The sequence below is a fragment of the Camelus bactrianus genome, chromosome 7, assembly GCF_048773025.1.
Source record: "Camelus bactrianus isolate YW-2024 breed Bactrian camel chromosome 7, ASM4877302v1, whole genome shotgun sequence".
In the NCBI taxonomy this organism is placed as follows: Eukaryota; Metazoa; Chordata; class Mammalia; order Artiodactyla; family Camelidae; genus Camelus; species Camelus bactrianus.
Genome location: NC_133545.1, coordinates 74,512,460 through 74,538,027, shown reverse-complemented (window position 1 = coordinate 74,538,027; position 25,568 = coordinate 74,512,460). Strand labels below are relative to the sequence as shown.

The 25,568-nt window shown below is 36.8% G+C and overlaps 2 protein-coding genes across 2 annotated transcripts in view; one reads left to right on the top strand and one right to left on the bottom strand.

Annotated features, from left to right (window-relative positions):
* Positions 1 to 25,568, bottom strand: part of FAM185A (family with sequence similarity 185 member A) — a 130,040-nt gene that overhangs the window by 9,619 nt on the left and 94,853 nt on the right. The window lies entirely within an intron of this gene.
* FBXL13 (F-box and leucine rich repeat protein 13) overlaps positions 1 to 25,568 on the top strand; it is a 168,100-nt gene that overhangs the window by 106,249 nt on the left and 36,283 nt on the right. Inside the window, exons 13-17 of the mRNA XM_010946662.3 lie at positions 5,768 to 5,866; positions 6,405 to 6,522; positions 6,619 to 6,781; positions 11,132 to 11,251; positions 12,017 to 12,143. Coding sequence (XP_010944964.1) covers positions 5,768 to 5,866; positions 6,405 to 6,522; positions 6,619 to 6,781; positions 11,132 to 11,251; positions 12,017 to 12,143 — 627 coding nt within the window. The remainder of the gene's footprint in view (positions 1 to 5,767; positions 5,867 to 6,404; positions 6,523 to 6,618; positions 6,782 to 11,131; positions 11,252 to 12,016; positions 12,144 to 25,568) is intronic.

The window sequence follows — 25,568 nt, the reverse complement described above, 5'->3', positions numbered from 1 at the left end:
AATACAATTTATTTAATTTTAAGTTTATATGATTTAATTCTTTTTAACTGGCTTTGTTTAACAACTGGGCTGTATAGTTTCTAAAATTTTCACAATCTGGTCTTGCAAGCTAGTATATGCTGGCTCCACATGCCACTGAAAATAACGTTAAGACAGGGTAAGTAACTTGCCTAAGGTCACCCATAAAATGTCTGGGCCAAGATTAGAACCTTGACCGATCAAATTCTGAAGACCAATCTCAACAGACCATAATTTGTAAAACTTCAAAGTGCTAGATACTACATATAGTAGAAAAAAAAAATTATTGTTTCATGTTCTATTTCAAAAAATGTTATGCAGTTTTAAGTGCCATCAGTAAGGGCGCATTCTAGCAGAAAGGCAGTCATAAGTCAGAAAAATCACACTGTAATTTCTGCTTTTCTGGATCAGTTCTTGGGCCTCAGTTTCCCCGTTAACAGGGAATGTTTTGTGTCCTTTCTGAATCACACTTCAACTTGGGTTGAGAGAAAAATAGAAGAATCTATGAAAATCTTTTTATGTTTTTTGTAGATGGGATTTGTATACATTTAAATGGTCATTATAATTATTGGTTTGAATTTAACTTTATGCTAGCCATGTTGAAAAGAAAAAAAATATAACAAGCACCTATTGTTTAGCATCCATGGCTTAATACAATCTCTTTGTAAGTGAAATGTATAAGGATGTTTATTATACTAAGTAGTAAAAAATAAAACATCTGGCAACAATTTGTAGATCTTAAAGAATCAGACGACAAAATGATGAGTCTCAGGGGACTAAGATCATGTTTCCCACTCCTGAAAAAAGTTTTGAAAAACTTAATGCTTTCTGAAAAACCATACTTTTTTAGTTTCTTCTCTGTTCCCTATTGTAGAAAGTGACCTTACACACAGAATTTCATGAACTGCTCATAAAACTCTACTTAGGTCTTCGGACCTGGATGAAGCCTGTGGTTAGGTAGGACTGGAGCTGTAAAGCCACCATCTAGCTCAATAAATCTAGGCAAACCATGCAGCTCTGTGGATCACTGCGTTGTAAGAAGAAAGCATTCTAGTTGTGATTCTCTTGGTGGAAATGACAGGTGAAGCCGTAAGTAATTTGGCCAGTGGGTGGGGAAGAGAACAAGATAGTATACACTAGACAAGAATGATAAACTTTAGGAAGGGTCAGCCTGCTTCTGCAGATGGCAGCTCTGAGCTGTGCAGTGAGTGCATGCAGAGGTGGCACGCACACTTGCCTTCCTGGCATCTGCGGGCTTCACTGATCTTGTGCTCTAGTTCCTCACTTTCCTCATTTCATTGGAACACAAAACATTTTTTTCATGTTTGGCTGTCCAATGTTTTTAGATAAATATGGCAATCTTTAACAAATGACCATACTGACAATCCCCTCCCCCCACCTCGGAACCACTCTTTCTAATTTACATTTTATGAACAATTTATGCCACAACCACTTGGTCTAGTAACAAACCGTTGATGTGCCATACTTTGCGCCAAGCACTGTGTTGTACCGTAAAGGACATGATGGGTAACATGCTGTTCATGTTCCTGGGCAGGGATATTAGACGTGCACCGGGAATTATTATACAAGGCACAAAATGCAAAATGCAAAGTGAGGGCTCTGGTCTTTGATGTTCTGAGATGTAAGAAGAGACAGCTCTACCTAAAACTTCTGCCAGGGCTAACTGGGAGGTGTCCATTAGTGAACCTAGAGTAAGGGATGCCATGAAGAACATAAAGACTGGACAGTACACGATCGTCCAAAGAGAGATTGGCAGGGATAATAACTAGGCTTCTCTTCCTGTTGCCACAGAGGTGACAATATTTGAAACTCTTCAAGCCCTCTTAACACGGACCCTGGGAAGTGTTTCTATTGAAGCTTATGGCACATTTGAATGCAATAAAACAGAATGTTTCATATTTTGGGAAAAATCTTCGTCTTTCTCTCCAATAATTCATTCTACTTGCTAAGCCAGGCTTTTCTGAGGTCACCAAGAGGTTGTGAAGGACATATGGACATGACTAAAGTCATCACATTATCCATTAGTCATCGGTTGCAGCGCTACTTAGAATGAAACAGCTGGAAATGGTACAGGAACACAAGTGCGCCAAGTCTACCTAAGATGGATATTTCTAGCTGTCATAGAGGGCCTAGCCCTACACACCTCTCTCTTCCCTGTGTTGCTGAGCTACCTGATTCAGAGACAGTGTTGTAAAGAAGGAGTGGAAGGTGGAAGTTTGCGAAGATGTTATCCTCCCTGAGGTAAATCCCTTCCTTCTTTTTATCACCTTGGAGTGGCAAAGAGGGATCTGGCTAGACCTTGATGCTCAGCACTTTGGTCTCCATCTCGTACGGCTCACAGACAACTCATTTCCTTCACAGACAGCTCTGGCTTGTTGTGCTGATGGGCTGCGACCCACCCAGAGGCAGCCGGAGAGAATTCTCCTGAGATCACCAACACGTCTCTGCCCCCATTAGCAGCAGTAGCTGTCTGCTGGGACTTGAGATCGGAACAACACTGGTGGGGCCAACTTCCCCAACTGCCTAACCAATGTGAGCTTAACCAGCCTATAGCAGAGTGTCAGAGCTCCAGTGGTGTCAAAATTGAAGTCAAAATCACCTCAGAACTAGACAAAGAGAGATCAGATCCCAAGCTGTGTAAGCATCCCACACAGAAAATGCATAGGTATCAGATGTGGCAAGACTTCGTACTTTAACATGGTAAAATAGTTTGCTTTTTTTAAAGAGGAATTTTTAAAAATTTCAGGCTTCTATCACCATTATTTCAGTGAAGAGAAAGGACAACTAATGGTTGGCCTAAAAGATTCTGGCAGGAATATTTGAGTCATAAAATATAAGCCAAGCATCTCTTTGGATATTCTAAAATAAACTGTGTAGAGAACTAAGCATTTCATGCCAGGACTAAACTAAAAAGCTTTTCTCAGAGGTCTCCTTGCCCTCCCTCCATTTCTGGATGCAATCTTATTGGTTGCTAGCACCCAGTTTTTGGCTGCCTTGCAAGGAATCACTCAGCTGTGGCTGATTACTGCTATCATATTTTCCTCTTGTTCAGGAAATCTTGTCATGAACATGTTTCCAAGACGGCAAGAGAGAAAAAGTTTTTCACTTGTTTTAGGGAAGCCATTATTGGAAATACTAGTATTAGGGTAACAGACTAGGGCTGAAATAAAGGGGAGGAATTTAGAAGTGTTTTGGTGAAAAAAAAAAACAAACTGTTCCCATCCCTAGAGTTTGTGTCACAATAGAGAGAAATGGTCTGCAGCCTCGGCCCTGCCACCAACAGTGTGACTCAATACCATTTGTTCATTCATACAGCACCCACTCTGTCTGACGCTGTGTCCTGCACTGGGGACACATGGTGAGGAAGAGATAAGGAACCTGTTCTCAAATCGCACAATTTCTCTGAAAACCACTTCTTTATGTTTACAGTGTGAGGAATGCACTGGAATGATCTTTCAAGGCCCTCTGCCTCTAGTTCTTGAATCTTTTTCTGTGGACTCACCGTATCTGGAAAAACAGTAACAGGAGAACTGATACTCAAATGACATGCCAGATTCGTGCTAACTAACCAGTTTTACATACATTACCCTACTGCTTTTCTCAAGAATCTCCTAAAATAGGTATTAGTATGCCCATTTTACAGATGAGAAAACTAAGTATCAGAAAGGTTGAGTTGCCTTTTGTTCCAAGCAAGAGGCAGAGTCAGACTCAAACCCAGCATTCTTCCCTCCTCCTCCTCTGTTCTCCAGATTTTTAACGTTCATTCATCTCCCCTGGACTTTTCTTTGGGAGTACTTATGGAAAACTAATTCAAGAATCCATGGCAGTACTATATGACATACCTTATGGGTCTTCCGTTAGCTTTCCTCCCTCCTTACCTACTAAGCTTTTCTTATTCACCCCGAGGGTGATCTTGCCCAGTGCTCCCACTGCTTTGCCTTTGAGTGTGCTTTACCTTCTACTTGGAATCATTTTCAATATTGTCTGTAGCCAAATTCTGTACTCTTTCCCAGACTTTATTTATCTTATTCCTAAATTTAATTCATTCAGCCCCTAATGGTTGTCCAACACAGTAAGAAGTTAAAAAGAGAGTTGGGGGAAATAAGACATGCACAGATGATAGGAAAGAGTTATAGGCTAAATTAGTTAGAGACCTGTAAGAGAAAGAGAGGGAAGGTAGCAGGAGAGGGCTGGAGTCATTGGAGCCTGAGGAATAGTTAAGGCTTGATCAGGCGAAAAGAGAAAGAGGCAGGGAAAGGTAACAAGGTCAGACAAAGAGCAGAGAGGTCCACTGAGTATTGCAGAAGCTGGCTGTCTTTCTGGCTGGAGTGACTAGGTTTGGAGAACTCAGGAGGCTGGGATGGAACAGTTGAAATGGATGTTATTGTTGAAGAATGTTAATCAGAAGGAGTACTGGATGAAGAGTTTGCACATCTGTATTCTTGCTCTATCAATTTTTAATCTGGGGAAAATCAATCAAGAGACCTGAGCCCCCATTTCCTCATCTCCTGGAGGCTGCCTCAGTCTAAAGGAGAAATCCGAGCTCCTTAGAATAGCCTGCCTCTTCTGCTGTTCCCACCTCCAGCCATTTTGTAGTATGTCTTTATGTGTAAGGAGTCAGTTACGAGCTGAGACCTTTGACAACATGGTATAATCCTTTCACTCTGCGAGAACTCTCACAGTGCTGAAAAACATGATTTCTTACAAAGTTACACAAGTTAAATAATAAAAATTAAGCTATACAATTTAAATAATAAAATTCAAGTTAAATAATGCTTATACACACACATTAAAAAACCAGAATTTTTCCCCTACCAATTTCATTACTGAACTTTAAGATACTGAAGTTCCTTAATTAAATGTTTGGGATTAAAAATTTAAGGCTTGAGGGTTTCTGTTTTAACTTGAAAATGTGAAGCAGCAATAAGATCTTAAGGCTTTCTTTTTAGTTACATCTGATTCAGGCAGTTAGTGGTGCCAGATAGGGTGGATGGTCTCAGAGATGCTGATCTAGATAAAAATGTGACCAGGCAAGCTCAGATGATCAGCCAAGAGAAAGCAGGTGAGAGCAAACAGTATCAACCTTGAGCCTTAGGAAAAGTCACTGCCAAAGTCTCCAAGGAAGCTGTGACGTTAATTTTGTGTCAACCTGAATGAGCCATGGGGTGCCCAGTTTTTTGGGTAAACATTATTCTAGGTTTGTCTGTGAGGGTGTTTCTCGATGAGATCAATATTTAAATCGGTAGACTGAGTAAAGCAGATTGCCCTCCCCAAAGTGGGTGGGGCTCATCCAATCTAGAGAAGGAGGGAGTGAGGGGGAGAGATTTACCTTAAGGAACTGACTCATGTAATTGTGGAGGCAAGATTTCTTTTAAGGCCATAAAAATGTTTTGCAACTAGATAGAAGTTGTGGTTGCACAAAATTATGAGTGATTAAAATGGCTTATTTAAGTGTCAATTTTATGTTATATGAATTTTACTTCAATAGAAAATAAAACAATAAGTTAACTAGATCTATTGTGATCATTTCACAATTCATACATATAAAAATTAAATAAAAAATGAAGACTAGATTCTTTCCTTTTTATGTCTGCAATATTTTATGGTTTCAATTTTAAAATGGTAGCAAAAATCATGACATATTTTTGGTTGTTAATACCTTAGGGTTTTATTAGAGGTCATGCTAATGAGTTCTCCCATCATTTTTCACCAACTCTGTACAATTCAGATTTCAGTCCAGGGCTTCAAGAACATTGCAAACAGCTGCACTGGGATTATGCATCTGACCATCAATGACATGCCTACTCTCACGGACAACTGTGTAAAAGTAGGTTGTTGGAAAGTACATTTTCCTCTCAGTCCCATTTGGTGGGCATATTTTCTAGTGGCTTTAGTTATTGAAAAATATGAATGAGCTTTTTGTTTTAGTTGTTTTTTACATAAGAAAATAATTTTTAAAATGTACACTTACACATTTGAATACTTGAATCCTTAAATACCCCAAGAGACTTTGTTTCACAGTAAGATATTTTTATTTCAATGATACTGTGGCCTAAACATAAACTTTAAATTTAGTTCTACATGCTAAGCTTTTATAGGTAGTAATTTTTTAAGTATTCTATTTTCTCATGTTTTCCCATACATTTGTAACATGATTTAGTACTGATTCCTCTGCATTACTCAAATGTTAAGTATACTAAAATATATTGAAAAAAGGTGCAGTTTTCTTTGAAATTATGAAAATTTAATAGTTAATGTGTCTGTTTCTGAAAATATTAAGAGGAAAAAACTGACCTCATTACTTTGGTAAGCTTGTTGTATACACTTTAGTTAATTTCATCCTCTTTTTTTTTTTCCTTCTAAAGGCTTTAGTTGAAAAATGCCATCGTATTACATCAGTAGTTTTCATTGGTGCACCACATATCTCCGATTGTACTTTCAAAGCTCTTTCTAACTGTGACCTCAGAAAGATCCGATTTGAAGGTCTGTGATATTAAATATGTGGTTCAGCACTAATTTTTACTTTTTCTCTTATGACAATTCAAATACAATTATTTTCTTCTGTTTTTTTTTAAACAGGAAATAAAAGGATTACTGATGAGTGCTTCAAACTTATAGACCAGAATTATCCAAATATCAATCACATTTACATGGCAGACTGCAAGGGGATAACAGACGGCAGCCTCAAGTCACTCTCACCTTTGAAGCAGCTTACTGTGTTGAATTTAGCAAACTGTGTAAGGTAATGAGTCATTCAGTCAAGAAACACTAATTATCTAGACTGTTCCAGGCTTCCCCAAGGAGCTCATTGGTTAGTAAACTAAACATGAAAGTCAGGAGTCCAAGTAGAGACAAGAGCAGAGTTCTGTGGTAAAACAAAGGAAGGGTACCCAACCCAGACTGGTTATATGGTAGTGCAGGGAGATTATCAGGGAAAGCTCAGGATATATGGACTCAGGCCCTTGTAAGAGGAAATGAATTCACTGAACATTTATGGACTACCTTTCCTAGTGAGGGTTCTCACAGCTAGTTCAGTTAATAGGTCTTTTCCCAAATGGACTTTCAGACTTGCAATCTTACTGAAGCATTTCTTCTTGGGTACTGGTTAGATTTCTCCTATGTGTGCATTTGCTGACAGATGGACAGATGACAAGTTCTTACTGAGACGCTTTCTTTAGCTAGGCTACTATTGGGCTTCTAACCTGGTATTCTCAGGTTGGCAAGGATCAATTTCTTGTTAAAATTTCTTTCCCAATGGATATCTCAGCCTCCTGTCTGTGTAAATTTCTTACAATATTATACAGCCAGATGATAACAACATAGCATTTGATCTACAATGAAACTGGCTAACAATTCAGAAAACATAAGACAAGTCAGAGTGATAAGCGAAGCTCCACAAAAATCTTAACCCATGTTCCCTATTATTAAAGATGGGGAGGCACTATGGATTGGGAATGGGAGGGAAACAGGATGTGAAACTGGAAAAACCTGGATTAGGTACTGAGGCCTCCTGCCAACAGCAATACGAGTGAACTCAGAAGCAGACCCTCTACCCTCAGTCAAGCCTTCAGATGACTAAAACCTCAGCTGGCATCTTGATTGCAAGCTCATGAGCAAGTTGGCATCATGATGCAAGTACAATGTGTGCGTGTGTGTGTGTGTGTGTGTATGTGTAACAGCCAAACCTATCTGTATTAACATGTGAAATAAAATTGAACTTCATCCATATATTTCACTTAGGCTTCTGCAGGTTAACTAATGTTAAATATAAATGGAGGTTTTTCTGCATCAAGTAGTATAGTTGATAAAATATTTCAAAGCATTTCTTGTTACAAATAATTTAGATCCTTGATGAAACATATTTTCAATACATTGCTGAGCCCACGAAGAGTAAGAAAAATGTCCAATATGCTGATTCAGAACCACCCTCTCAATGAACAGACTCTTGGAGATGAATAATGACTAGCAAACCAACATAAAAGGTAGAACTGCTCTGAGCATAAATGTTCATTTCAACATTGCCATTGAAAGAATCAGTTTTAGCAAGACTCAAGATAGGGGAGAAAAACCTGAGACTTCTGGAGTGTCTGGACCTCTCCAAGGGGGACAAAGTGGTTTTAGGTAGGTAGCACCCAGGATTCTGGAAGAAGTTAGTTCAAAGCTTTTTGGAAGGAAAGCATCTTCTATTTAAGCCTCCAAGATTCCCATAGGTTAAGATCAAATAAATACGTGCTCACAGTTAAAGACTGTTAAATGTACAAAGATATGAGTCACTATGAAGCAACATAAATTTGACTTCCCAATAATTCAGACATTAAAGTTATCAGTCATAGAATATTAAGTAACTGTATGAAATGTTTGAATAAATAAGTAATGGAATCAGAAATATGAGCAGGCAACAAAATATGATAAATATAACTAGATTTACTTGAAAAATTAACTTTCAGAAATAAAAAATATAATATAGTTACTGAAATAAACTCAATGTATTGCTAACCAGCAGATTAGAACTCACTGGAGAGAGATGTGCAGAGCTGGAAGATAACTGAAGAAATGACAGCAGAGTGGAAAAATAAAAAGAAAAATGTGATAGAATATAGCATAGGGTGAAAAGACAGAGAAGGTTTACTATCAGAGCTTTAGATAGAGTTAAAAAATTCATCTGCAAGAGATATACCTAAAACATGAAGTTTGAGAGTCAAAGAAAATACATTTTTTCTCAACCACACATCAATCCTTTAAAAAATGGACTGTGAAGTTTTAAAGCAAGTTCCCACAACTTTCACAGTATTGGTATCAACAATGCAATTAAATTAGGAATCAGTAATGAAAAGATAAATTTTTAAAATACATAATGATTTAAAAGTGAAAATTCCAGGGCATCAGAATCATCTGAAGAACTGAATAAAACTACATATGCCCAAGCCCCACCCCAGATCTACTGAATCTGAATACTTAGGGATGGAACCTCGGCTTGTATATTTTGGAAAAAATAAACAAACAAAAAACCACATGGATGCTTTTGATGCACAGTCAGGTTTAGGACTAACTGCGTTAGACCATTAACTTGGACCATTACCTGAAAAATCTTTTTCTATTGACTTCTGTGCCTCCTGGATTATCATATAAATATATATATATACACACATATATGTAAACATACATACACACATATGTGAAGATGTATGTGTATGTGTATATATAAACGTTTTCAGGCTGTCTTTTCTGTTTCATGTGCCTTCTATCTAATCTTGCACAGTACTTTGTCTATAAAATGAGGCAAATGAAGAGTATGTGCTCAGGATTATTCTGAGGATCAGATAAGTTAATTCACGTAATGTGCTTAGAACAGAGCCAGAGCTCATAATAAGCACTCAAATGTTATCTAATATTATTATTGTTGTTGCTTTATATTTTAATATCTAATAGAATGAGACTCTCTTTAGTAGTCTTCTTTGAAGTTATTAGCTATTTTTGCCAGTTTTTTCTTCCAAATGAATATTAGAATAATTTTTCACATTTCAGAAAAAATGCTATTGAGATATTAATTGAAACTGTGTGAAATACATAATTGTGGAAAAATAGATAGTTTTATAACTTACTGGATTTTTCTTTACCTAAGAATTATTTATTAAAAATGTATTCAAGTTTCTAAGTAGTTTAAGTCTAATTATAATTGTGTTATTAATTTTTAGTTTTATGGCATCATGGTACAAAAATATGCACAATTTCTGTCTTTTAGGGTCTTTATTTAGGGGTAAAGCTGATAGGGAAGATGATTATGCTGGTATTTAAATTACATTAATTATATTTATATATACTATATATGTATCTATATATACATAATTATATTATTAAAATTAAATTATTTAAATTTATAAAATTATAATTATATTATTTAAATATGTCCCTTTTTGTTTGTCAAAAGCTGAGTCTACCACAAAATTGTATTTTAATTATGTCATTTTTGAATATCTAATTATTTTTCCTTTATTTTGTATTTATGCTATATTATATGCTGCATAAAAGTAACAGAAAATATATTTATATTTATAATGATATATTATTGTTCATATTGTTTTATATATATATATGTTTGGTATTTCTGTTGCAGAAGAGAAATCCAAGGCCAGTCTGATTTTTTCTTTGATAACACACATACACATGCACACACATGAACAGCACACATATAATTTTTAAAATTGCTACATCATTATCTCATTCTTCTGTACACAATTTCCTGATCCCTGAATTCTATATCCAATCATATTATCTTCATTGGGTATGGTAGCTAATCAATATAAAATTACCCTGTTAGTCTTGTTTAATATTTTTGCTAGCATACTATTTTAACTCAATGTAAAACTGTCATCCTATGTTAATTTTATTTACATTTACATAATACAACTTTGCAATATTCTTTGTTTTTGTTGTCATTTTATTATAAATGTGTTTCCTTTTGACTACCTACAGTTTAGAGAATCATTTATAAAGCAGGACTTACATGGGAGAGGCGGGGGTGGGGAGGGTGCCAAGGGCGCTGACACATGAGTGTGTGATTAAGGACAGTGTGGCAAGACTGAGGTCAAGGTCTTCTTCCAGCATCAGGTTTTGTTTGTTTCAGAAAGAAAAGGTCCACAGGTAACTTACTAGGTTTCCATTTCAGCTAAACTGACTTAGTGGAAACTCCTCCAAGATTCCAACAGTGGTTTGACTGGTCATCTTGGTTCTCCCTATCGTAAGTTTTGGTCTTTTTCTTTTGTAAGAGATTGCATCAGGTACCGTTTAACTTGATAACAAGGGAAGAGACCTTACAGACCATCTGTTTTATTTAATAGTTATGCCACCAAATAAACGAACAAATGAAGAGGAACAGCATTTTTATTACTACTTCTCCCATTACTATCACTTATACATTTTCTATTACAGGAACAGCTATATAATCAAGTTTGGTTTCAAAATGTTGACAAAATACCAGATACAGATACTACCTTGCTATTTTGGAGTGTATTGGGTACAGTAAGAATTATTTTAATAGTATTCTACATTTATATATAAAATCAAATGTAGAACCTTTCTTACTTTCTTACAGAATTGGTGATATGGGACTAAAGCAATTTCTTGATGGTCCTGCGAGCAAAAAGATAAGAGAGCTAAATTTGAGTAACTGTATCTACCTGAGTGATGCCTCTATTGCAAAACTACCAGAGTGGTATGATAAAACAATACTATTTTACATCATATTATTAGTAATTGTATATTTGCTGATAGGAGAGATCAGAGATAGATTTTTGAAGCCATTGGAAAAACATCAGGAATGCCCAGAAGCTGGTCCAATACTCAGTGAAGCCAAATAAAAGATATTGGAGTCACAAACTGAATTAATCTTTTGATTATATCTGAGATGCTTCTTACTAATTTCACTTTAGAGAAATTTTGAGATGGAATCACTCATGAAGTTATGAACAGCTATCCCTGGGTAACTTCTCTGTACTTTTCAAGGATATTATCTCTATATAAACCTTTACTCCAGCCTTTCCCAAGGAATATTCTAGCTGGTGGGTTTATTCTTGATCCTCTTTACTTGCCAAAGGTCTTGTGTACACTAAGGAGTCAAGTCCAGTTCTTGTAGTACACTTGTAAGGGATCAGTGAGAAATTTAACTTTGCACTTTTAGTGGTCATTCATCGTGGTACATGATAGTTTTTTGTACGAATGTGATACATTTTTTTTCTTATTAGAAATTGCAATATGAAAGGAAATCATAGAAAGAATGCCTTACATAATAATCGACCTCTCTTCCACCTGACTTCATAATGTCAAATTATTTCCACTTCTAAGCTTACTTTTATGTCAAGAAAAGGAAAATCCTTGTTACAAGAGTATTTGCTTTCCCCAGATAGTTTTTATATGAAGAAATTGCTATTGACAGTGTGACTAAATGCTAAAATTAATTCTCCATGCTACTTTCTTTCAGCTGCTCCAATTTGAACTACCTGAGTTTACGAAACTGTGAACATCTGACTGACCTAGGAGTTGAACATATCGTAAACATCTTTTCTTTGGTATCAGTAGATCTCTCTGGAACAGACATCACTAATGAGGTAAAAAAAAAAGTTCAAACAGTACAATGACTTCTATTATTTTCTGTAATATAATCATTTCCTACTTTGTTAACAATAGAGAAAACAATTTTTTTTAATTATTAGATTATAAAGGGCAAGTTTGGGAATATTATTTCTGGAATAGTGATAGATAGGTTATTTGTAAATCAATGGTTTTGTTTCTCTGTTTTAAAAAACTGCAAAATACAACATTTTGAGGAAGTTCTGACAGATTAGAGTACTACATGATAGACCTGAAATTTGTTTCAACTATAGACATTTCAACTACAGACACTTGTGGAGGTATGTTTTAGATGGCTTAAGTATATTTTTCTTGTGGACTGCACATTCTATAAAACTATCTGAGTGCCTTGAGAGCTATGTTTTTAGTTCAAAGCTGGTCTAGAAATGGTCTCTTTAAATCTACAAAAGGATACATTTTAAGAAACTCATTTCCTGCAAGTTGCTGCTGCTATTCATCAGAGTTGAAACTCACGTCACACTCCATCCTATCACTCCAGCACTGCCCCATTTACAAATCAAAATGAACATAAATCCAGAGATTTATCATGTTTCTGAAAGACTTAAAAGACTGAGGTTAGATAAGGAATATAAAGGCTTCCCTGGAAAATCAGAGCCCTGGGAGGGATATAAGTTGACAGAGGTGAGCATCTCTCCTCCATCTGCTTGCTAAACCCCTATTCATCCTTCAAGCTCATCAAATATCACCCATCTTTGAGGTCTTCTCTGAGAAGTCCTACCTTACAAGCAAGTACAGGGACTTCTCTGTGTGCATCTCCAGCCCCAGTGCATCCTTTAACATGACCCTTTTCTCTCTGTTCTCACCACATTACTGATATCCATGTTAAATGTCCATCCTTCCTCACACATTCAGTGGGCTCTTTTAGATAAAGAAAACTGTTCATTTACCTAGGTTCTTTCATTTATTTATCTAGGAGTGAATTTAGATTCAGCCTCCATCCTGCTAGGTGGTCTCCTCTCCCCTTCCTTGGAGTGTCATCTAAGTATAGTATGAGAGTGAGGAGTCAGGGGCAGTTACATGTACACTTATCATGGTGGATTCAAGTCTGGTCTTCTCAATGTCGTCTTTTGTCAGCAGGGGCTTCCTGCTGCTGCTAATCTCTAGACTGTGTCATTATTCCATTTGGCTCCTTAGTTCTCTAACACTTATGTAGTCAATTCTTCCATAATTAAATTTCTTCAGTTTTAAACAGAGCTGTTTTTACTTTCCTCATTAGATCTTAGATGATACAATGATGAGCAAAGGAAAACTCTGATGCCTTGTTGCTTTTCACAACCACCAGGGAAAGGCAGAACAAGCTCTCAGGCACTCTTACATCCCCAAACCTATCAGGAGGTTCCAGTTTTCTCTCTAAGTAGAGTCCAGGGAGCCCTGGAATAGGACCCCGTATCCCGGCATCTCATTCTTTTGCTTCTCTCTGGCTCTCCCGTCCCCTCCTCTTCCCCACCGTCTCCCCTCCTTTCTTCCCTCTTCCTCTCCTCTCTTTCTTCTCTTCTCCTTCCCTCTCTGCTCCTCTCCCCTCTTCTCTTCTTTGTTCCTTGTCTTTTCTCTTGGCATAGATTCTTTATCTAATCTAGGGGAGGAAAAAGTGTTCCAACTGATTACATGGCTTTTAAAAATGTCATGCTCCAAGTCTTTCAGGGTTTAGAATTTTAAGCTTACAAGTCTAGGATGTTTTTCTCCTGTGTTGTTCTGTAAAAACCCTTCCCTGACACATACAAGTAGAATGCCCAGCTGTTGTCTGAAGGGTCATAGGGTAACAAGGATCAAAGCACATTATAAAACACATCAAAATATAATTCCACCACAGTAGTCATCACAAGCCTGACATATCTGGTGAACATTTGTTGAATCAATGAAATGAGGCTTACATGCTCGACCCTAGGTTTTAGCATTTGGGAAAAACTCAGTTTTTATTTTCAAAGACCATATATTAAAAGCTTTATCAAATGAGGACAAGTTAGAGGCTTAGGAATACAGCCAAGTCCCATTCACCGTTTTTACTTTCTTATAAAGAATATATACAACCTAAACAAGTTCATACTGTATAGCACAGGGAACTATATTCAACACCTTATAGTAACCTACAGTGAAAAAAGAATATGAAAACGAATATATGTATGTTCTTATATGACTAAAGTATTGTGCTGTACACCAGCAATTGACACATTATAAACTGACTCTACTTCAGTAAAAACACATTTTAAAAAAGAATATATACAACCTGAGAGAGCTACAAATGAACACCTAAGGAGAAGAAAGAAAGGTTGTTTTCTGCTAAAAGACTGGAAAATAAGTCTTCTGAAGGTTGCTTTCTTTATCCAAGTCAGTTAAATTTTGACCTAAAAGCCAAATGATTGACAGTCCAGTGCTACAACAGCTGTGGAAGTTAACCTCAAACAGTCAAATTAAAATGAGTCAGCCCAGATGTCAACTTGGGCAGCTAAACACCAGCCTGATTATAGGTCTGATGAAGTGCAAATATGACGACAGACTGAATATTCAGGATTTAAACTTTGGAATGTTACAGATATTTACCAGAAATCAAATGTGACCAGTTATGCCATTGGAAAAAAATACTGTTTTCTCATAATTAGTTAAGTCTCAATTCTTTTCAATAATAAGTTTAACTACTTATTTAGTTAACAAATATTTATTCTGATTACATCGTGCTTGGTGATAGGGATAGTGGAATGAATAAATAAGGCCTCTCCTCCTAGCTGTCACATTCTAGTGGAAGACAGGTGTGGGACAAGTGGTTGCAAAGTGTGATGGGTGTGGGGAACAAACAGAAGGGAAACTTCACCTGGCTCAGAGAGTCAGAGAAGACCTGCTTTTTCAAGAGAAGGAGAAGAGGGTATGTGGTGGGCCAAAGAAACAGCTTGCACAAAGGAGAAGAGGTTGAAAAGTATGGTGGCATCAAGGCAATCTGCACATTTGCATATGGTTTGATTGTGAGGAGAGTGGTAGAGATGATTGAGAGGTAGCCAGGGGCCAGTTAGTGAGGGGCCCAGAAGCCACAGTGAGGAATTTGTTCTCTGCCTTGTTGGCAATGGAAGTTCATCAGCACTGTCAGTTAGACAGTAAAATAGTCAGACTGACATTTTGAAAAGATCGCTCTATGTGCTGGATAAACATGGGAATAACAGATGTACTAGTGACCACTTATAAAGCAGTAATCCAGATGAAAAGTTATGAGGGTATGTATTTGGTCTAAAACCAGGGAGACGGTACTAGGGCTGGAGCAGCAGATTTGAGAGACATTTAGGAGAAAGAATCAACAGGAGCTAGAGATAGACTGAGTATAGGGGTCAGGAAAAGAGGGAGGGAATCAAGGACAATGCCAGATTTTTGGCTTGAGCATCTGTATAAATGGTGGTGTCCCTTACTGAGCTGTGCCCCTTCTCCTGTGGGAGGAGCAGGTTTGCTACAGGTGGGGAAAACAGGCATGTTTGAGTCATTTGCAAGGCAGCTTTACAGAGATATAGAAGAGCTCTGGAAATAAGAAAGAAAATCGTTGAAATTCACTCCTCAGAGGTAGAAGAGCTCTTTAGGGTTGCAGTGGGTGACGGGGCATTGTGTTATGAAAATCATGGATACTTAGGAAGAAGTTAATCAGCAAAAGCAAAACTATAGATATTTATAAATCAAGAAGGATGTTTAATTGAGACAGCTAATTTAAATGGAATGTATTGTATTGGAATGGCTAATGCTAATGTATTACATCACCCATGAATAGAAGTTGTTTAGGAAGTTAATAAGCATATTTTACAGAAAAAAGAAATACGTCAATTTTCCTCTTCTAATATGAAAAGGACAGGGTTTATAAGTGAAGGAAATAGCTTACTAATGTGATGGTATTTTAAAGTATCTTTTAAAATCTTTAATTTTCTGTAACTTTTTGTTAATATCTAATTCAATGGGATGTTATTCATTCCCTTCTTACCTCAGAGGATTAGTTGAGTATAAGGTTATATCTCCACGTATATGCGAAAATGTTTCCACTGGTTAGGAGAATTACCATTTACTGAATACCACAGGATCCACAGTTAGGGCAGTTCAATCTTAGTCACCGCCATACTTGTTGTTTAGAGGAAAAATGAGTCAGAGCAATGTTCCAGACAGTGTGCTTAGATGGTGGTTTAAGAAGTCTCTTTCATTTGTCTGATTTTCAGAAATTTTCACTATGAGTACCAGATCCCGAGTGCCTATTTTGTAGGCAATCTCCTGGAGTCCCCTCACTGGAATGTGAGATCTCTGAGGATGGAGACTTTGTTTGGTTCACTGTTGTTTTCCCAGAACTCTAGGGGTAGTAGATACTTGATAAATACCGACTGAATGAAGGAACAAATGCTGAACTCTAGGACTATCAAATAGAAATAAGATCTGTCCCCTACAGCACAATTTAGAAGGGTAAGTATGGCTAATTAAATACAGTGTAGCGGGAGTGAGAGAGGAAGCAGAGAAAAGGATCTATTAACTCAGCCTGTCCAACACAGAAGCACACAAGTTCATGCTTGTTCAAGGAACTTTATGGAGCTTAGTACTACCTGGAATGTACTGTGAAAAGGAGATGTCACTGAAGGAGTATTAAGCTATCTCAAGGAGCCTGGGCTTGAATCAATGGATGAGGAAGTAGCACTTAGAAGGGGAGTCACAGTCATAGTCAGCCTCCCATTTTTAATTATTTGGGTTGTTCTCTGGGGCACAGATTGGAGGGGAGACCAGCGACAGTTATTTTAGTTGTTAAAGAAAAGAGATGAAGACTTCTTGAACTAGGTCAGAGGCCAGAAGTAGCATGGAAAGAACATATTCAAGACTACTCAGGAGATAAAACTGAAAGAACTTGATGACTGATTAGATGTAGAAGATAAGGGCCTGGGGGTGGGGGGAGGGAGGATAAGAATGATTCCAAAAAATCTGACTTTGGGTGGATGGAGGTCCAACCCCAAAACAGTTAGGTAATGTAAGAAAAGTAACAGATTTGAGGGAAAGGTGATTTCAGTTTTATTAGACTGAATCAGACTGTGTGGGATATTCAGGCCAAAGGCTTCAGAGAGAGATCCTGAAGATTCAGACATAGAAGTCATGCACATGGAGGTGTAACTGTGGCCAAGAACCACAGAGACAGTGTGGGGAGTAAGGAGAAATGTGTACCTAGGAAGAACACAACAGAACACCATTATTTAAAGAGTGGGAAGAAGATGAATCCATGAAAGAGACTAAAGATAGAAGCTGAAAAAGGTTGTAAGAGAACCAGGTAAGTGTAGTTACATGTGTAATGTTGAGGGAATAACCAACGGAGTCTAATAAAGTAGAAATAAAATCAGAAAAAGACCAAAATTTGAAAGAACATTTAACATTTATTAAGCAGATCCCTGCCTACCCCTCCAATATCATTTCATGTCCCTGTTCCTCTCATTTCCTTTCCTCCAGCCCTGCTGCCACTTTTTAGCTCCTCAGACAAGCCAAATTCTCTCCTACCTCAGGGCCTTTATACATGCTGTATAAACATGTATACGTATTTGGATGGGACCTGCCTGGGATGCTCCTCCTTCCATTCTTGTGCTTAGGTAGACACATGCTGAGCACGTAATCACTGATGATCCTAAAAAATAGCTATAGCATCTTGATATAAGCTAATAGTGTCTTTTAAGATATTCTGGATGTAATTTTATCTATAATAAACATTGTTCACATATCCATAATTATCAGAAAAATCATACTCTCAATCTAAGTCATTTTAAGGCAGTATCAATAGGGTGTTATTTTACTGAAGCATCCTTTCTTTAAGAAAACATAAATCGCATGGTGAGAATGTCTCTAGACGTTTCTCTAAATAAGAAAGGATACTTTAGTTCCTAATATACTGTATCTTATCTCCACATTACAGCATAATTCCTAAGAGGGGTGTTATACATCTAGATGGCCTCACAGTAATAATGGCTCTTAAATTTTTGGTAGCACCCAAATCATTTTCAAATTGAATTTCAAAACAAACAAACAAACAATAATCCTAACTGAATATTGGCATGTGGTTTCCATGTTAATTTTAATTTTATATAAGGTCATTTAGTTTCAGATACTTTTAGCCAAAAAAAAAAACCCTCTATGACTAAATAATATACTAGAGTATAAAGAAGCCAGTGTGAGAACTTTAACAATAACTGGTGTAGTCTAAATATGTCTTATATCTGTTCCCCTGCCTCCTCTCCATCCTGCTACCACAGTCATAGTTCAAGCACGATTTCTCCTTATGAACCTCTCATGCCTTAAGTATACCTGTCCTCAAATCTATTCTCCACTCTGCTGCGGTGTGATCTTCCACTGTGTGAATCTGAGCCTATCACTTCCTTGCTCAGACTTCTTCAGGAGTTTCACATGGCTTACAGTGTAAGGTCTAAACAGTCTAGTGTGGAGGACCAAGCTCTTCCTGATATGGTCCCTGCCTACCTCTGCAGCCTCACTTCCAGCTGATTCCCAGCTTTCACCTTTAGCTCCATAGACACAGAATTGACTCTCCAACAGCATTTCAAACATGTCATGCTTTCCTTGCCTACACATCTCTGCAAGTTATTCCCCTGAAATACCCTTTCTTCTTGTCCGCCTAGAAAATTCTTGCTTATCTCTCAAGTTTCAGCTGTGTGAAGCTCTCCTGGAATTCCTGGGCAGGCTTATGATCTCCCCACCCTGTGTTTCCACTGTACTTTATATCGCCTCCAATAAAGTAATCAGCTCAATATATTTTAGTATTTTTTTCATGCCTGTCTCCTTACAACATTGTAAGTTTCCTGAAGGCAGAGGCTGGATCATGCCACCTTTGAGATGCCCAGAATAATGCCTAGTACATAAGAGGCATGTAAAATACTTGATCAGTGGAGCAGTGAGTATAGGAATAAATGGATCTGGTATCATTTCTTTCTTTTAACAAAACACTTAAGACTTTAAAAAATTCCACATTATCTGAGCTATGTTCTGAGCTGGAGTGGGAGTGCTTACAGCTGCTTGTCTTAATCTGATGATATGCTTTCAAGAGACCACCCATCTGCATGGAACACACACACATACACACACACACACACACACACACACACACACACACACACACACATAAAGCCTAAGGTTCAGTGCAGCAAAACCTCTAAAGCAGGAAGCACGTGAAATCACTTGGGATTTAAGAAGCAGAAAGAATGGGAGTTAAAAGGAAGCACAGTAACTCAGAGACAAATGGATTTGCCTTGATTTTCAAAAAACACATAATAAGAAGTCTGCCCTATTGTACTTTTTCATATGGAGCTGGACCTCTCCTTAGCCCACTCCAAGCCCTTCTTCTCAGCCTTATATGAATCTGCTGGTCCCATCACTAGCAATAGTGGTTTTCCTCATAGAGGTTACAGTCAATCATCTCCTGTTTCCAACAAAATGCCTACTAAAAAACTTTGCAAAAAAAGTGACCAACTTAAGATTATCACTTCCCTTAAGGGTAATCTTTGGTGATGTAACCTCCATCATCCTGGAGGCAAGCAGTCCCTTTATTTCCAGGTAACAGATACACTTATTTTCCTTTCCTCCAGAGGACCTGTTTCTGTGTAAGTGACTAAAGCCTGCTTTCCTTCAGACTTGTAGGTCAGTAAATTAGGTTGGAAAGGTTGATATATTTTAAAAGAAATATGATTAGAAAATTCATACTAACAATCGAGAAGGTAGAAATAAATAAAAATAATTGAGGAGAAAAGTTGAATTATTTTTATAAAATTACAATTGCTAACCAGAGTATAAGAGGGAAGACTACTTGTGAGGTTAAGATACATTTTACTGGACATTGTACAAGATAGCTTTATCAGTGATTTTAGAAAGAGGATGTGTAAATTGAGATAAAACATATTTCGAAGTAAAAGTTTTGTTCTTTCTTTTTAAAAGAATGTGGTAGGCAGCATCAAACAGAGCGAATCTTTCAGAAAGAAACGTATTAAATGGAAAGACTTATTCATACAATTACAAAGGGAAATAGATTCCATCCAAAAATTCTGAGAGTATGCCAGCAAGATAAGAGACAACTGGGTCTATAAAAGCAGATAATTTTATAAGTAGACTACTCATTCATTTACAAGTACTTATTCATTGTAGCTGTGTGTCAAATGCTATGCGAGGTTCTGGGAATACTCAATTTACAGACACAGCCCTGGTCTCAAGGTACAGCCTAGTCGCTAAACAACAATGAGAGTAACCACACTACATGGCTAACAGTTACTAAGAGCATGAGTTCAGGGTGTGGCTTCACATCCTTGCTGGCGTGACTACACAATGAGGGCTCAGGCAAGTTATTTAACCTCTGTGTGCCTCCATTCCCCTCTCTTTAAAACAGTGATTTTAATATACCTTTCCTCATAGTGTTGTGAGGATTTGTAAACTATTTAACGTATGTTTCTGGCATATGGTAAATACTCAATATATCTTAGCAATAATTTACTAGAACTATGACACAATGAGATATATATACTGATATGGTGATGTGTGCCCTGCACTGCATCTTGGCAGCACAGATGAGTTGGAAAGTGAGAGCTTTTGTCTCTGTTGTCTCTGTGGAAGAGTCAGGAGACGCTTGTCAGCTTTTGAGGTGCAGGTGAGAGCTTGAGTAGGTGCTTGAGAGGTAAAGAAGAGAAGGGCACTCTCAGTGAAGGAAGAAGCAGGGGGAAGGCATGGAGACATGAAAGAGGATTACTGTTGGGGAATCCACAGGTGACTTTGTATTGCTAGAGCATTGAGAATTCAGAGGATGTGGCTGAAGATGAGGCTGGAGAAAGAGGTGGGGGGCAGAGAGTGAATAGTCTTGGGTGCCTCACAAAGTGATTCAGACTATGTGCTACATGCAGTGGGAGCCAGTGAAGAACTCTGAGTAGTAGGACTGAAATAGATTTGTGTATAGAAACATAACAGTAAGGAAGCTCTATTTAGAATGGGAGAGCTATTGCAATGACAGCTACAAATAATGAGGTTTTGATCGTGGTGGCAGAACAGGCATGTATGAGAGATATTTAGGAGTAGTATAGGTAAGGCTTGGTGACTGATTGGCTGGATATGGGGAGCAGCGGGGAGAGGAGGAGTTATAGGTAATACCCAGGTTTTTTACTCGGTCAGTTGTGGACATGATGGTACCTGTAACCACAAAAAGAATCTAAGAGAGGGATCAGGACTTGGAGATAAGATGCTGAATTCCATTTCAACATGTTTCATTCAAGTACCAGGACACATCTCTCCAGACTACCCATTTGGTCCTGGGTGACAAAAAGCAGACAGACACCCATTTGACTTCCAGAATCTTCGCCTTTTCTTGGTTGCTTGTTTCTCAGTATGGCTGGCAAGGAATCATAGGGATTAGGTAAACTGCAATTCAAGCATTACTGAAAGCAGAAAATTTACACAAAGGATTTTCAACAGCCTCCCTCCAATTCTATCCCATCTATCACAACAACTTATATCCATTTTATCCTCAAAAAAGCAGCAAGAAAGAAGCTGTCTTATGTTTACTGTCAGGGACCTTTTGTTCTTTTTAGATTTCTCATGATCTACACACCCCAATAATTACATCAGAGTTTTCAGTCAACCTAGACTCTTGGGTACCCCATTCCATCTTATTTCATAGAATGTGTTTTCTAATATCCTGCATTCAAATATTAAATATCCTAAATGGTAGATTATACTTATAGATTTCCCAGCTAGAGAAATTTAGACCCTATGAAGAGGATTCTAAAAGCTGCAAAATGCAGAGGAAGGACGAATGTATTTAACTAAATCAAAGAAAAGTTGATCATGAGCCATTCAAGTTTAACCAGACTTGCTGAAGCTAGCAGAAAGAGTGTGAAGAACCCATTAAAATCTGTGGTTTCCAGGTTGATTACTAGTCCTTTGAAAATAACAGTGCTGAGGTTGAGGTGCTTATGGCACATTCAGGTCTCTAATTAACTATTAGAAGACAAGATCTGGAGCTCAGGAGAGAGATCTGGGTTAGACGTAGAGATGGTTGAGGAGGCGAAAGAGATGAGAGATCAAGTTCAAAGCTCCAGGGAACACTGACACTTACTGGGTGGATTTGGGAGATAAACTCACAAAGGAAACTAAAAATGAACATCCAAAGCAGTAGGTGTGGAAACAGTTATGTCATGGGAACCAAGGGAGGTGGTGTTTCAAAAAGCAGTAGATTGTCAGCAGGGTTAGACTTTGCAGATGGACCAAGTAACATGAAGATAGAGAAGTATCTACCAATTTCTATAAAAGAAAATTGTTCATATATGTATATACTTACACATAGTAACATTCAAAGCTTAATATTTTGTTTGAACATTGGTGCTTTTGTGCTGTTACAGCTTGTTTGGAACAGACAGTAAACTCCCCAGAACTGTTGTGGCTCTTATAAAGGAGATATACACAGCATTAATAGTATATTATTCTTTGTTGATATACAAAAAGATTTAATAATGGACTCACGTATTGGTTTTCTGTGTAAAGGAATTATGCATGGTGTTAATATTTTATATAATTCTTTGTTGATATATAAAAAGATTTAATATGAATAATATTAATAATTTAATCATTACCATCATAATTATATTTCTTCTTATGTGAATCTTCTGTTTAGATTCTTTACTCATTTATATATTAGGGTATCAATATTTCTGTCAGTTTGTATAAACTCCTTATAATTATGTAGTTGTTAATCATTTATCATATTTTCATATTTCTCCATACCTTTTCAACGGTCTATCTCATGACTATGGAAGAGAGGTTTGTTTTAGTGTTTTAATCTTGAAAGCCTACAAGCTAGTGCTTATAAAGAGGATTTAAGAAAAAGAAAAAAATGTAGTAAAAGTTGGACAAATTGTGCAATCTTATGTAATTTTATTCAGATTTTTTTCAAGAGACTGTTTCTTTAATCATATGTAGAACAGATTATAAAGTTTATTTATGCTTATTTACTATTCTGGTGTGCCTGTATTAAAGCACTGACAGTTTCCAGACTGAAACATACTATAATAAACAAGGATGATTTGTAGCAACGTGGCTGTCATATAAATTACATTACATTTTATTTTAATGTTAATATTCCATAATGCCTAGACCATCTTTTCAGACTTTTTCTAAAAGCAGTCTTTCAGAAGAAAAGCCATGTGCAAGTTTTAAAGACTAAATCTTACTTTCAAATTGTTAAGCTGTTTAATAAGGTTTCATCCACTTCAGTTTCAAATACAAAATATGGTTCATTTTTTAATTATGACCAAATGTTCAGTCTTATAATGGGTTAAAAACAAAACTACATCAAGCAAAACAGTAACTCCATTTTGTAAATGTGCTCAACAGGAATCTGGGAAAATGAAAGATTGCTACCTGTTAGAATCATTATTATCAAACAGGCAAGAAATAACAAGTTATGGTGAGGATGTGGAGAAAGGGGAGCCCTTGTGCATGTTTGGTGGGAATATAAATTGGTGCAGCCACTATGGAAAACATTATGGCAATTCCTCAAAAAATGATAAAGAGAACTATCATATGATCTAGCAATTTCATTTCTGGGTATTACCCAAAGGAAAAAAAAACATTAATTCAAAAAGATATATGTACCCCCTGTTTACTGCAGCATTATTTACAATAGCCAAGACATGAAAACAACCTAAGTGTCCGCTGATGGATGACTGGATAAAAAAGATGTGGCATATATGTATATATACATATACACACAGTAGAATATTACTATAAAAAGAAGGAAATCTTGCCATTTGAACAACAAGGATGGACCTTGAGGGCACTATGCTACGTGACATAAGTCAGACTTAGAAAGACAAATACTGTATGATCTCACTTACATGTGGAATACAAACAAACAAACAAACAAACCCTCATAGATACAGAGAACAAATTGGTAGTTAGCACAGGCAGGAAGGTGGGCAAAATGGGTAAAAGAGGCCAAAAGGTAGAAACTTTCAGTTCTTAAATAGAGAAGTCATGGGATGTAATGGTGACTACAGTTAACGTATATCTGAAAGTTGCTAAGAGAGTAAATGTTAGAAGTTCTCATGACACGAAAGAAAAATTTTAGCTATGTACGGTGACGGACGCTAACTAGACTTACTGTGGAGATCATTTCACAATATATACAAATATTGAAGAATTATGTTGTACAGCTGAAACTAATATAATGTTTTATGTCAATTACATCTCAATAAAAAGATTACCTATCTTATTGAGATATAATTGACACAAAACATCTTTTGTTAATGGGGAACACACAAAAAATTAATTGGGATAGTTAGTTATGTCTAAAATAATCTTTTATTCAAAGTACCTCCCAAAATATTCAGCAAGGAATAAACGAAAGGGTAATGAAAAAAAAAGTTTGAGTGAATACTGGCTAATAATGTAGAAGGAAGGATAAAATTAGAAAACCAGCACTTCACAACTCCCAACGAAATAACTGATTTAGGCAAGGATCACCAATTAATGCTAAAACCATTGACTTAAGGGTTGTTGGGAAATTCATGTGGTCTCAAAGAATCACACCACAGGTTATTTACTAAATAAAAAGGAAAAAATATAATGCTAATGAAGAGATCCAGTAGTTACCACCCAAATTAAGTGACTTAGCAGCAGCAACAACAGTGGGGCAACCTGACATATGTGTCTCCTGATGTGATGCAACAGCACCGAATTACTAGTTTTGCAAAACAATGTATACCTCGAACCTAATCTGGGAACAATCAGACAAATTCCAAAGTGGGACATTTTATATGATAGCTGGCCTGGGATCTTTAAAACAGTCAATGTCTTTAAAGACAAAATCTAAAGAAAAAAAAGAGGCTAAAGAGACATGACACCCAAATGTAATACGTGAACTCTGGGTCCTGGATAAAAAGCAAATGTGAATATTGTCTCTTTATTATGTAGTATGGTATTACTGTTCATCTTAGGTATCCTACTATATATACATAATAGTATATAGTATCACAATACTATAAAGTTACACTGTCCTTATTCCTAAGGAGATACACATAGAATATTTAGAGGTAATGCATCATGATATCTGAAACTTATTTTCAAATGGTTCACACTATATATATGAATTAAAAATCTATGCTATATATTTTATATATTTTTAAAACTATATTCATACATAAATATTAGTTAAGCTATCATAGCAATTAAGCAAAAAGTGAAAAAAATGTTTATAACTGGTGAATTTAGGTAAAGGGTATGTTAAGTATTCATTTATCATTCTTTGAACCTATCTGTAGACCTGAATATTTTCAAAATAAAGAGTTGGGGGAGGTATGTTTTATGTTTAAGTTGGTGATAGTCTAAGCCTGGAGTAGGATGACTCAGCCATATAGTAA